Here is a 14,697-nt window from a genome sequence, read left to right as displayed (position 1 = left end):
GAAGGAGTTACACTTGTCCAAGTTAAAAGCAGACTCCCAAATGGTTACATTATACAAGCTGTGAGGTTTTTAAACTTGTGACAAGGGACAGAAGGAAAATTCTACTCATTGCAAGGAAATCCTCACTTAAGCTTCAGTGAGCCAGAAGCACTTAAAACCTATGAACCTTCAGCTGATCGTCCTTAGCCAGTCCAGTCTCTACGAGGAACTGGCATATGTTCTTGCGCTGGTCACCCTGTAGCTGAATTACTTCTCCATATTCTGGATGCTCAATTACAGTACCATTGCAGGCAAATTTCTTCTTAAACGCCTTCACTAGTTTCTTTTTATCGTAATCATCAGCGATCCCTTGGACAGTAGTAAGGCTCTTCCTGCCGTTTCTCTGTTGAATTCTTATATGGATATAATCCTCAGTGCCAGCAGGAAGCAGATCATCACCCTTACTTGCATCAGCAAAGGGGTCGAAAGAGTGGAGGTTCTGGATAGCGGACATACGATACCATTCCTTTTCCTCGGTGGAAACGGCCTTCGGAAGGCGGCGGCTGGAGAAGGTGGGTGGGGGGCGCGGAGCGTCAGGAAGCGAGGGGGCTCGAGGGGGAGGCTGCTGAGTCCTCAGCGGTGGCTCAGTGACTGGGCAACAAGACGGATTCTTAACCACTGGACCACCAGGGAAGTCCCGAGGTTGACTTTAAACACCAGGTTGAGGAGTTAAGATCTATCCATTCATTCCTTCAGTCAGCAATTATTGAGTGCTTGAATATGCCAGATACGGTGCTGGGGACACAAACATGGAGACATGGCTCCTGCTTTCAGGGGGCTAATAGTCACATAGGGAAAGACGGACATGGAAACAAATGATGGTAGTATATTATAAGTATGTGTTATGTACTGTGGTGACAAAGGAGGGAGTGATTAACTCTGCTTGGGGGAATCATTAAAGAAAGACTTAACGGAGAAGATGCTTGAGATGGTTCTTGAGGAGTAAGTTTGAGTTCAGTAGGTAGTCAAAAGTCTTTGAGGTATGGAAGAGTGGTCCAGCAAAATGAAAAGATATGCAAAGGCTTGGAGGCATTAAACAGCCTGGAATATTCTGGGAACTGTAAGAATGCCTGCATTACTGGAGTATAGGTTAAATGTAGGGGGTAGCAGTGAGTGATAAGGTTGGTGAGGCCTTTCTAACAACATAATAAGAAGCTTGGGCTTATAACATGTTCAGATCTATGTCTCAGAATGATTAAGTCTGGTAGAAGTTATTTTTGGAGGGCTCAGCTTGGGGAAAGGAGAAGAAATTAGTTGGGAGTACTGCAGTCGTCTAAGAGATGGTGGGGATCTGAGCAAGAGCAAAGGCAGTGAGGATGGAGAAAAGTGAGTGGCTATAAAAATATTAAATAACAGTGCTTCCACTTTTTTTTTCCCTTTCCATTCCACTCCCTAATTCATTCACTCACACATTCATCAAGCATTTATTAAGTATGTAATCTGTATTGTTTATTCATTCTTCCCTTCTTCAAATACTTGTGACTTCAGGATGTCAGGAATATTCCTAGGTCCAGTAATTCAGCAGTGAACAGGACAACCAAGGTCCTTGCTCTTGTGAAGTTTACTTTCTAACGGGGGAAACGCAAGTAATGAATAAGTAACAAGCAGGATAACTCCAAATGGTGATAGGTGCTCTGAGAAAAGTAGGGTGATAGGATAGAGAACGACTAGAGGAGAGGTGCTACTTTCAATACGGTGGTTTATGGAATGCCTCTGAGGAGGTGATATTTGAACTAAGACCTGAATGAAGAAGACTTAGCAATTTGAAGATTTGGAAGCATACGTGTGTCAAGTGGAGGGAGAAGCAAGTATAAATCGGTGGGAAGGAGTTAGGCATGTCTTGGGACCAAAAAAGAAGGCCAATGGGACTGAATTATAGTGAGCAAGAGAAAAATAGTACCATATGAAGTCAAGGAGTTTAGCAGAGTCACATCTGTAAGGCCTTGTACATACTGCTAAATTTGTTTAATTTTATTGAGAGTACAGTGAAGATTTTGGATGGTGTTAAAAATAGGAGTGAGGTGAGCTGATTTGCATTTTTCAAAAAGATCTTTCTGGCTGCTTTGAGGAGAACGGATTGTAGGGAGGCTTTCGAGGAGGGCAGTTAAGAGACTATTGCAGTAGTCTGGGTGAGAAATGATAGTTTTGGAGTTGGGGGCGGGGCGGGTAGGGTGGCAGAGATGGAGAAAAGTGGATGAAATTAGAATATGTTTTGAAGTAGAGCCTACAAGACTTGCTGGTGGATTGGATATGGGACGTAAGGGAAAGAAATAATCAAGCTTGACTTTCAGGTTTTATGAATTTGTTTTGCTTTGACTTGAGTAGTTGGCAACACCATGGCTGATGTTATTGTGTACTGAAACAGGACGGACTGGGAGAAATTTTTGTTGGGCGGTGGGGAGGAAATGCAGAAAAATTTTGGCCATGTTAAGTTTGAGATGGCTATGTAAACATCTAAGTGGTGGTGTTAATTAGGCAGTTGGAAATATGAGCTTAGAGTCAGGGGAGAGGTCCGGACATTGGTCTGGGTCTCTGAAGATCTGGCTTTTTATACTAGCTCTACCACACAGTTGTTACGTGAGACAAGTCAGTACGACACTCTGAGTTGCAATGTTGTCGGCTTAAAGTAATAATAAAGTTATTTGTTACGCCAGCCTTATGTATATGGTGGGAAAATCCTTTTCATTCATTTATCCATTCATCAAGTATACCCTGAGCATTTACAAAGGCACTGTTTTAGCTGTGAAGGATAATGAAGACATAGGCCCTACTCTCAGGCTGCTCATAGTCCAGTGGAAGAGTTAGTGAAATAAGCAGATGTAATAACTGCTGTAATACAGAGAAGCACAGAGCTCTCTGGGAGCACAGAAAATGGTGGGAAAGGGATCAGGAGAGGCTCCCCAGAGAAGTGGCACTTTAGCTGATGTGGAAAATGACTAGAAATTAACCATCCAAGGAGAGAGGTGGAGGGCCCTCTAAGCAGGAGGAGCAACATGTGCAAGGTGGGAGGTGAGAGGGAGAGAACAGCACTGACAGGTCACTGTATAAGGTATAGTATTATTGGAACATCCAAGTAGAAGGTGGGGCGTAATGAGGAAGTAGGAAGACTGGAAAGGGAGGCAGGTGTGAGATCATGTAAGGCCTTATATGCTATGCTAAGGAGTTTGGATTTTATGTGTAGTGGCTGATTAACTGTGGAAGAACTTTAAGCACTTAGGTGAGTGACTGGATCAGATTTGAATTCTAGAAAGATCACTCGGGGGACAGAAATGGAGAAGGGATTAAAGAGGCAGGGAATGGTGGCTCAGTGGTTAAGAATCCGCCTGCTAATGCAGGGGACACGGGTTCGAGCCCTGGTCTGGGAAGATCCCACATGCCGCGGAGCAGCTAAGCCCGTGCACCACAACTACTGAGCCTGCACTCTAGAGCCCGCAAGCCACAACTACTGAGCCTGTGTGCTGCAACTACTGAAGCCCACACTCCTAGAGCCCGTGCTCTGCAACAAGAGAAGCCACTGCAATGAGAAGCCTGTGCACTGCAACAAAGAGTAGCCCCCGCTCGCTGCAACTAGAGAAAGCCTGTGCGCAGCAACAAAGATCCAACGCAGCAAATAAATAAATATATAAATAATAAATGAAAAAGATGATAGCCAGAAAAAAAAAATAATAATAAAGAGGCAGGGAAGACATACCTTAATCCAGGCAAGTAGGGCTTCCAGACTTATCTAATTCCAAAGTACATGTGCTTTCCGGTGTATTATACATAGTGCAGGGGAGCATATGTTAAGTGCCAGGCAGACTGGAGTCAGAACATGGCCTTGTGTGGTCACAGGAGAGGTTACTCTCAATGCTGTCATGGAGGGCACTGTATGGCCTACTGAGGAGTTCTTCCTTTCTCTTATAGGCAGCATTGGCAAACCAGAAGATTTTGAATTTGAGTGACACAGTGACTAGCAGGAAGGGCATGAAATTGAAGGGCCTAGATTATGTTTGTAGCTTGAATAATATTATAGAAAGGAAGAGATGTTAGAGACATTTCCTGCCCCACTGACCTAGGCCTTCTGGTGCAACGAGCCATGTTCTTCAGTTTTTCCTTCTCCCCAAAGCTTCCTTCAGTCCTATTTGTATTCTGTGTTAAGTTTGGAAAGTATTTACTGTTGGCTATTAATGATCACGAAGGATTTCATGTTAGTGCTTAAGAGGAAGAGTCACTTTCTAACTTAGAAACCACAAAGGATGGAGCACCTTTGCCAGCTGTACATCTCTGATGTGGTCCAGATACCAGCCTGTCTCTTTAGATCAAGTTTGAGCTCCTTAAGGAGAAGAAAGGGCACTTCAGGCAAAGCCAGCATGTCAGTTAGTCATGTGCTTGATATCTCCCACTGGCTAAGGGAATGGAGGGAGGGGGCCAGTTTTCTAAGTAATAGAGCATTTTGATGACTACTTCTGAGTGTGGGCCACTGCAAGAATGGCTTATATAGAAGTTGCTTCTTATTCTCAGAGAGCAGCAGCTGTCTCAGGGGTAACTGGTAGTAGCCAATATAAACAGGTAAGTTCTGTTGGTTTCAGATGGCTTTCCAAGTTCCTCTGGATTCTTTTGCAACATCATCCCCACTGTCTGTTCAAGTGAGAGTTACTCAATCTCTGTGTATTTCCAAGGTGTGTGCTTTGTGTCTAGTGCTAGGTGTGAAGTGTGAGGGAGATGCTGAATGAGTAATGCATTATTCTTTTTTTAAAAAATAAATTTATTTATTTATTTTTGGCTGTGTTGGGTCTTCATTGCTGTGCGCGGGCTTTCTCTAGTTGCGGAGAGCCGGGGCTACTCTTCGTTGCGGTGCGCGTGCTTCTCGGTGCAGTGGCTTCTCTTGTTGCAGTGGCTTCTCTTGTTGTGGTGGCCTCTCGTTGTGGAGCATGGGCTCTAGGCGCGCGGGCTTCAATAGTTGTGGCTCGTGGGCTCAGTAGTAAGAGCAGGGCTCTTACCCTGCTTTCTTTTTCTTCATAACGCTGCTACCAGAAATTATTTCATATATATAAATATATGCTTATTTTGTATATTTATTGTCTGTCTTCTTCATTAGATGGTAAGTTTTATAAGGGAAGAGACTTTGTTTTATGCCTGTCTTGTGATTGAATTAACAGATACTGTGCCAGAAACTGTGGCTCACAGGCTCTAGAACGCAGGCTCAGTAGTTGTGGCACATGGGCTTAGTTGCTCCACGGCATGTGGGATCTTCCCGGACCAGGGCTCGAACCCGTGTTCCCTGCATTGGCAGGCGGATTCCTAACCACTGCACCACCAGGGAAGTCCCTAAGGCATTATTCTTGTCTTCAAAGCAGTTAATGTTATGTAACATCCATTTAACATTTATTGAACACATACAGTGTGCCAGATTACGTGCTAGTTCTTTGAAATGCAAAAATTAGCAAGAATCAGATGATCCTCAGACCACTTAGGATTGCTAAATGGGAGAAAATATTTGCAAACCATATATCTGATGAGGGACTTGTGTTTGGGATATGTAGTGAACTCTTAAACTCAACAAGAAAAAGATAAATAATTCAATAAAAAATGAACAAACTATCTGAATAGACCTGTCTCCAAAGAAAATATATAAATGGCCAATAAGCACATGAAAAGATGTTGAACATCATTAGCCATCTGAGAAATGCAAATCAAAACTACAGTGAGATACCACTTCATACCCACTATGATGCTATAATCAAAAAGACATAATAACAACTGTTGTGGATGTGGAAAAATTGGAATCCTCATACACTGCTAGTGGAAATGTAAAATGGTGCAGCTGCTGTGGAAAACAGTTTGGCAATTCCTCAAAAGGTTAAGCGTAGAGTTACCATATGACCCAGTAATTCCACTCCAGATATTTACTTGAGAAATAAAAACGTATGTCCCCATAAAAGCTTATACACAAATGTTCATAGCAATATTATAATAGCCAAAAAGTAGAAACAACTCAAATGTGTATCAGCTGGTAAATGGATAAATAAAATGTATATCCATACAGTGGAAGATTACTTGTCAAGAAAAAGGAGTGAACTACTGATACATGATGTAATATGGATGATCTTTGAAGAACATTATGCTACATGAAAGAAGCCAGTCAAGGGACTTCCCTGGTGGCGCAATGGTTAAGAATCCGCCTGCCAGTGCAGGGGACACAGGTTCGATCCCTGGTCCAGGAAGATCCCACATTCCACAGAGCAACTAAGTCCATGTGCCACAACTACTGAGCCTGCACTCTAGAGCCTGTGAACCACAACTGCTGAGCCCGCGTGCCACAACTACTGAAGCCCACGTGCCTAGAGCCCGTGCTCCGCAGCAAGAGAAGCCACAGCAATGAGAAGCCCGCGCATCGCAACTAAGAGTAGCCCCTGCTCACCACAACTAGAGAAAGCCTGCGTGGAGCAACGAAGACCGAACACAGCCAATCAATCAATCAATCAATAAACAAACAAATAAAAATAAATTTATTTTTTAAAAAAAAGAAGCCAGTCAAAAAAGACAGCATATTGTATGACTTCATTTACATGAAAGGTCCAGAATAGACAGATCTATAGAGATATAAAGTAGATTAGTGGTTGCTTAGGTCTAGGGATAGGAATAGGGAGTTGGCCAGTGGGCTTGAGCTTTCTTTTTAGTGTGATGGAAATGATTTAAAATAAGATGGCTGTACAACTCTATAAATATATGACCAGTCATTGAACTGTCCACCTGATATGGATGCTATACCTCAACAAAGCCTTAAAAATAAGAAAAGATCCTTGGCCTCAAGATGATTAGAGTCTAGTGAGGGAAACAGAAACAAGTATAAAAAGTAATAAATGTGACCTTAGAGGTTTGTGCAAATTGTAAATTTCTGCAGGAGAGCAGAGGAGGAAAGGAATTACTCCACCTGAGGAGATCTACTAGACTCTAAGCTCCTTGAGAGTGAGAGCTGTTATTTATTGTATCCCCTGTCTAGAGCTTAACATATGATCAGTTAACAGTTGTTGAATGGGTGTGTGAATGAATAAAGTTGGAGAATGTGTCACAAAGGAGGTGATATTTGAGCTACATCTTAAAGAAGGAATAGAAATGAACTAGACAGTGAAGGTGAGGAAAGAATTCTAAGGAGAGAAGACAGCAGCGGCCAAAGCACTGAGGGCTAAAAGGGAAGAGCACCTTAGAGTGGTAGGTGGTTTAGTGTGGCTGGAGTAAAAGCCATTTGTTGGAGGTGGTGAGATAAGTAGCTGGTTATATACCACATTATGAAACACCTTGTGTGTCGTACAAAGGAGTTTGGACTTTAATCCAAAGGCAGTAGAAAGTTATCAAAGTTTGTCAAAGTAGGGGGCTGATGCAGTCAGATGTGTGTCTAATAAAGATTACTGTGGCTGCTCCTGTTATGAATCTGTACTGGCAAGATTTGCATCAAGGAGATCACTCGGAAGTCACTGCAGGTCTAGGAGAGAGCACGAGGTAAAGTCTGAACCAAGAAGGTGTGGCAATGAAAAATTGGAGGGAGATTTCATAGGTGGGTAGATGTGATCAGCACATGGATAGTCCAGATTTAGGGCTTTAGGAGTTTCATAGAAAGCTGTAGAAAGTTCTGTTCTGGAAGGACTCTGTAAGAGGTGACATCTGGATTGGATCTTTAAGGATGGGTAGAAAAGTATAACGTGTATTAGAGGCTGGAGTGCATATGGGAAAGAGTAAGAGAGGAGGGCCAGGTGGGGAGGAAGCCAGTCTGAGAAATATGAATTTTATGGGGTAGGAATTGAAGAACCAAAGAAGTGTACATTAGGTGCCCCCAAATTTGATAATTGTTGAATGGGAGAGAGGTCATTAAACTATTCCTTCCACTTTTGTATAAATTTTAAAAGTTTCTTTAAAAAAGCTTTCCAATTCAGCTGGCCTGGAGGATGTGCTTTTCTGGTGATGGTAGGAGGGGTAGGAGTGGAGGGCAGACAGCAGCCATAGCAGTTATTTTCAGCCAGCATCTACTCTGACTCCACTGCCTACAGTGTGCTGTCCATGTCAGGCTTTTCAGTTAGGTTAAGCATAACCAATGTCTGCATGATCCCCAGCTGACTTATGAGGTCTGAAAAGTGAGGTAGTTCCACTTTAATTTATTGGCCTGGAATTCTTGCCAGGGCTAAGGAGTTGGAGAAGAATGTGAGTGAGAGGGGAATAGGGAGCTACAAATAGGGGTAGCCTGTGAAACTTTGGACTTCACTTGTAATCCTAATCACTCAGCACACCATAGTATCTGTCCCCACGAGATAGAGGCAGCCAGCCTGGTGGTTTTGCTGTACCAGGTTCAGGAACTAACTAATCTCTCCTTCTCTGGGCTTACACAGCATTTTGTTTATATGTCAGTGGTTATCCTTATCATATTATGTTTAATCTGTCTCACCCCTACCCCCTGGACTGTGACTACCTCAAGGGCAAAGGTTGGGCTTATTCATCTCTAATGTTTTGTGAAAGAGTGAAGTCTCTAGCTGCATGATTGATCGTTCTGTAACTTGACAGGATCAGCTGAGACCTTTGAAGTTCCTGGTTGCCCTGGTAGATGGGGTTCCAGAGTTTAGGGCCCTTTGCAGTTAGAAGGTACTTGAAGCCAGGGCAAGAGGCCATCCCCCAAGTGATGGATATTCCTGATGCATGCTTATGGTAGTCACTTGGTAAATCTTCATTGATTTAATTTGGTAGCATCCTGTTAAATCACACCTCACTACACTAAAGGTATTTTGCTTTCACTTCTGTGGTAACTAAGGTAACTGTGGCAGTTTGGAAAGCCAAAGTATTATAGCTGACTCCAGAGCTTTGGAGTTAGACAGATTTGGCAGATTTGGTATGAATTATTATAGCATTTTAGCTTTAAGGGACCTTGAAAGTCACTTAAGCCAATTTCCTCATTTTATATATGGGGAAACAGGCATAGAGAGAAGTGCCCTGTTCATTGACATATAGCAAGTAAATAGCTATGCCAGATTAGGACCTACAACTCTTTTTCTTGTCACTGAGAAAGGTGGTTGTTGCCCTGAAGCCATTTCTTGGGGTGAAAAGTGGGAATGAGGTAAAACCCAAGGAAATAAGACATACTACATGGGCTAGTTTCACTATTCAGCCTGCCCAGCAAGTTCTCCTGTTATTGGAAGTCTTTTTGGGGAAACCAAACCAGAGTGTCTACATGTAGCCACATAATGGACTCCTTTTTCATTCTTTCTGCTCTTACCCTGCTTTCTTTTTCTTCATAACACTGCTACCAGAAATTATTTCATATATATAAATATATGCTTATTTTGTATATTTATTGTCTGTCTTCTTCATTAGATGGTAAGTTTTATAAGAGAAGAGACTTTGTTTTATGCCTGTCTTGTGATTGAATGAACAGATATTTATTGGCTGTCTTCAAGATGCCAGGCACATGCTTCCTATGACTTTGGTGGTTGTAGGTCATGACATGTCTGTTTCTTTGGGTTTGATCATTCATGAATGTATCTAAACCTTCCTTGAACACAGAATACACATTATTGGCAAATGATTGCCCAATAACTGTTTAGTGCTCATAGGAGTAGAGTGAGGTTACCTTTTCTGTGTGGATTTAGGCAGTGTGAGATTTAATGTGAACCTAAACCTCATGCCGCTTGATCAGGCCCGGTAGAGAACAGAATCTCAGAAGCAGCAGAGCTATGTGATTTGGCAGCTGGGGAGAGAATTCTTGGTGCATAGCTGTGGGGAGACAGCAGGACTCAGGGCTGACTTATCCAATAGGCACAGTACCCAGGGGCCCATAAAAATGTCTTAATTCCTTTTAATCAGAAGAAAAAATGAATATAATTCATCTTGGATTATATTATATCAATGCAGTCATAAAATATATTTTTAAATATTTTTCTAATAGAGAAAGGGTTCCACAAAGGCAAAAGTACCTAGGGCCCATGAAAGTCATAATGTGGCACTAGCAGGACCTTGTGACTAGTCATTGGCCTGGCCATTTGTGGCCCTAAGCCCTGACTCTGATTTCTCCCTTAAGGTCTGTGATCCTCTCCCCATCACTCCTATCCCTATGCCCCATAACAGTGATCTTCAGTGAGTCATTTTTCTCCTTTATATCTCATTTGTGCCTTCTCTAAAATGGAAACAATTGTGCTCCCTCTGCTGAGTAAATTCATGCTTTTAAAACAACCTAATTATTTTATTTTTAAATCTGTCTTCTCAAGGGCAGGAAAAAAAGTCTGGTTCATCTTTGTATCTCCATGCCTAGCCCAGAACCTACACATTTAGAACAGAATTACCTTAAATGAGAGTTGAGTAAATGAATAAATGTATCAGACCTCACAGATAGCTTCAGAGGCTTTCTTTAGACATTTTCTTTCTCTATGGTATGATTTACATATGTTATTTATGGTATTGGATATATGGTATTATATATCTCCAGCTACCTTTTTAGTCTTTCTGAGGTTCTGTCAGCAAAATTTATAGAGCTATGTGGACACTTAAGAAAATGATGTGGAAAACAAGAGTGTTGCACCATCTTAGAGAGTTAAGAGCCAATGTGAACAATCAGGTACACATGGGGAATGAATAGTCTTTTCAACAAATGACGCTGAAACAACTAGATAGCCACATGCTAGTAGGACTCCTGCCTCACACCATATACAAACATTGACTCAAAACAGACCAATGACCTAAATGTAATAACTAAAACTATAAAACTCTTAGAAGAAAACAGTTATAAATCACTACCAAATTAGGTAACGGTTTCTTAGATATGACACCAAAAACACAAGCAATAAAAGAAAAAGTAAATTGGGTTTCATCACAATGAAAAACTTTTGTATTGCAAAGGATACCACCAAGAAAGTAAAAAGACAGCCCACAGAATGGGAGACTTGCAAGTCATATCAGATAAGGGATTTTGTATCCAGAATATATAAAAAACTTTTACAACTCAATAATAAAAATATAAATAACTTAATTTTTAAAATGGGCAAAAGAGTTCCAATAGGCATGTAAGAAGCTTGGAAATCACCATTCTGTCCTAAGAACAAGTAAAAAGCTGAACAAACTGAAAAATTAACAATTCTTAGATTTTTAAGAGAAGTAAGGTCATAGGGCAAAGGCAAATTGCTGCCCCCCAAATTGGAGAGACGAACAGGTGAATACAGAGAATCACAACTTACAGAAGCAGAAACCTCTGTGGGAACCAGTGCTGGAGAAGGGAAACCTGGATTGTAATTGATGAATTGCTGGAGGCTCAGTGTGGACAACTCAGAGTTAAAAAACTCCAGGGGGACTCAGTCATTGAGGGCCCCCCACAATGACTTCTTGGATATCTATCAGGTTCTTACACTGAGTATTGAGAAAAACCCTTTTGTGCTTTGGGCAGGGGTGGGGGAAAGGAGCCATTTAAAAATACTACAGAGAATTCTGTTCTTCTTAAGGTCTGCCATCAGGGGAAACTTTAACCAGAGCCTAACCTGTTGGGGTTTTATCAGAGCCTAACTGACCCAGGGGAAAGGAAATACCCATCTCTAGTCAGCTCTAGCCTTTCATCTTGGAGAAGGGAAATACCCAACTCCAGTCCACTCACACCATCATGTCCCACCTAAGAGGGGTGGGTGAAGCACTGAGAAGCACTTGTGAAGTTCACATTCCAGAGGCACAGACTCACTAAAAGACTGAAACCCAATCATAGGACTATAGAATGCTTCCCCTCCCTCAACATACCACCACATTACTAAAGGTCTATTTATAGCAGTTCCTTTTACCTGGTATATCATGCCCAGCTATCAAGAAAAAATTACAAGGTATACTAAAAAGCAAAAAACATACTTTGAAGAGACATACCAGGTATCAGAATTAGACCCATCTATGGCAGGGATCTTGGAATTATTAGACAGGGAATTTAAAATAAGTATGATTACCATGCTAAGGCTCGAATGGGTAAAGTAGATGACATGCAAGAACAACTGGGCATTGTAAACAGAGAGATGGAAATTCTAAGAAAGAACCAAAAGGAAATGTTTAGAGATCAAAAACACTATAACAGAAATGAAGAATGCCTTTAATGGGCTTATCAGTAGACTAGACATGGCTGAGGAAAGAATCTCTGAGCTTGAGGATATTTGAGTAGAAACCTATAAAAGGAAAAAGAAAAAAGACTAGAGAAAACAAAATAACCAAGAACTGTGGGACAACTACAAAAGTAATGTATGCTGCTGTGGTCTGAATGTTTGTGTTCCCCCCAAATTCATATGTTAAACTCCTAATCCTCAAGGTGATGGTATTAGGAGGTGGGGCCTTTGGGAGGTGGTTAGGTCATGAGGGCAGAGCCCTCATAATTGGGATTTGTGCACTTATAAAAGAGGCCCCACAGAGTTTCCTAGCCCCTTGCACCATGTGAGGACATAGCAAAAAGTCAGCTGTCTATGAACCAGGAAGCCCTCACCGGACACACAATCTGCTTGTGCTGTGATCCCGGACTTCCCACACTCCAGAAATGTGAGAAGTAAATGTTTGTTGTTTATAAGCCACCCGGTCAATGGTATTTTATTATAGCAGCCTGAACAGACTAAGACAGATGCATCATGAGAATACCAGAAGGAGAAGAAGGAGAGAAACAGAATATTTGAAACAATAATGACTGAGAATTTTCCCAAATTAATGTCAGACACCAAACCACTGATCCAGGAAGTTCAGAAAACACCAAGCAGGATAAATGCCAGAACCCCCCAGTAAATCTAGGCATATCATTTTTCAAATGATAGAAAATGAAAGACAAAAAATCCTGAAAGAAGCCAGAGGAGACAACACCTTAAACTACAGAGGAGCAAAGATAAGAATTACATCCAATTTATCCTCAGAAACCATGCAAGCAAGAAGAGAGTAGAATGCAATGTTTATAGTGTTGAAAAAAACAAAAACCCCACCAGCCTAGAATTCGGTATCCCATGAAATTAGCCTTCAAAAGAGGAGAAATAAAGACAGACAAAAATAGAGCAGATTTATTGCCAGTAGGTCTGCCTTGCAAGAAATGTTAAAAGAAGTTCTTTAGAGAGAGGAAAATAATAGAAGTCAGAGCCTCAGATCTACATAAAGAAAGGAAGAGCATTGGAGAGGGAATAAGTGAAGGTAGAATAAAAACATTTATTTTACTAATTCTTTTTTTAATGAGCGATTGTAAGTTTTATTGTATCTTAAATGTCATTTTCCATATGTTCATTGCTAATATATAGAAATACAATTTTTGTGTGTATGTTTATATTGTATTCTGCCACCTCATTGAACTCACTTATAAGTTCTAGCCTTTATTTATTTTTTTTTTTGGTAGATTCTTTGGGATATTCTATGTAGGCCATGATGTCATCTGCAAATAAGGGGCAGCTTTATTTCTTTCTAATCTGTACCTTTTATTGCCTTATTTTGCTGGCTAGAAACTTCAGTATCATGTTGAATAGTAGTGGTGAGGGTGGACATCCTGACATTTCTGATCTTAGGGGGAAAGCATTCAATCTTTCACCATTAAATATAATGTAAGCTATAGGATATTTGTAGATGCTCTTTTATTTTATTTTATTTATTTATTTTTTTTGCTGCACCACACAGCTTATAGGATTTTAGTTTCTCGACCAGGGATTGAACCTGGGCCCTTGGCGGTGAGAGCATGGAGTCCTAACCACTGGACCACCAGGGAATTCCCTATTTTACATATTGTTGATTGATCTAACAGAATAGTTTTTTCAAAGTAATAATACCAACACTATATTTGACTATGTATGTTTGTGTGTGTGTATTTATGGATAAGTGAAATGAATGACAGCAATGATACAAGGGATGAGAGGGAGGAATTAGGATTATTTTGTTGTTATAAGGTACTCAAACTATCTGTAAGGTGGTATAGTATTATTTGAAAGTGGGTTTTATTATTTGTAAATGTATACTACAAACTAGAGCAACCACTAAAAGAAGTAAAAATAAAAGCATAGGGAATTCCCTGGCAGTCCAGTACACTTTCACTGCCGAGGGCCTGGGTTCCATCTCTGGTCTGGGAACTAAGATCCCACAAGCTGCACAGTTAGGCCAAAAAATGTTAATAATAATAAATTTTTTTTAAAAGTATAACTGATAAGCTAAGAAAGGAAAGAGAATATAATCATATAATATTCTCAGTTAAAGCTACAAAAGGCAGAAAAAGATTGGAAGACAAAAATAGAAACAAAGAATAAGGGCAACAAATAGAAAACAGTAACAAATATAGTAGATGCTAATCCAACTATATTAATAATCACTTTGAACATTAATGGTCTAAATGCATCAGTTAAAAAACAGAGATTGTCAGAGTGGATAAAAAATACAAGACCCAACTATATATCTAAAAGAACCCCATTTTAAATAAAAGGACACATATAGATTAAAAGTAAAGGAATGGGGAAAGATATATCAGGCTGACAATCAAAAGAAAGCAGGAGTAGCTATATTAATTTCAAATAGACCAGACTCCAGAGCACAGAAAGTTATCAGGGATCAAGAGGAGCATTACAGGGCTTCCCTGGTGGCACAGTGGTTAAGAATCTGCCTGCCAGTGCAGGGGACACGGGTTCGAGCCCTGGTCCAGGAAGATCCCACATGCCGTGGAGTAACCAAGCCCGT

General features: G+C 40.9%; 2 protein-coding genes across 2 annotated transcripts in view; one reads left to right on the top strand and one right to left on the bottom strand.

Annotated features, from left to right (window-relative positions):
- Positions 1-14,697, top strand: part of RNF121 (ring finger protein 121) — an 83,566-nt gene that overhangs the window by 9,632 nt on the left and 59,237 nt on the right. The gene's annotated exons all lie outside the window — the stretch shown is intronic.
- Positions 23-556, bottom strand: LOC133099311 (eukaryotic translation initiation factor 1-like). The gene has a single exon (XM_061202902.1). It carries the CDS (start codon positions 491-493, stop codon positions 152-154), a length of 342 nt encoding a protein of 113 aa, XP_061058885.1. The 5' UTR covers positions 494-556; the 3' UTR covers positions 23-151.

The sequence above is a fragment of the Eubalaena glacialis genome, chromosome 10, assembly GCF_028564815.1.
Source record: "Eubalaena glacialis isolate mEubGla1 chromosome 10, mEubGla1.1.hap2.+ XY, whole genome shotgun sequence".
Taxonomy (NCBI): domain Eukaryota; kingdom Metazoa; phylum Chordata; class Mammalia; order Artiodactyla; family Balaenidae; genus Eubalaena; species Eubalaena glacialis.
This window is presented reverse-complemented; position numbering and strand designations above follow the sequence as displayed.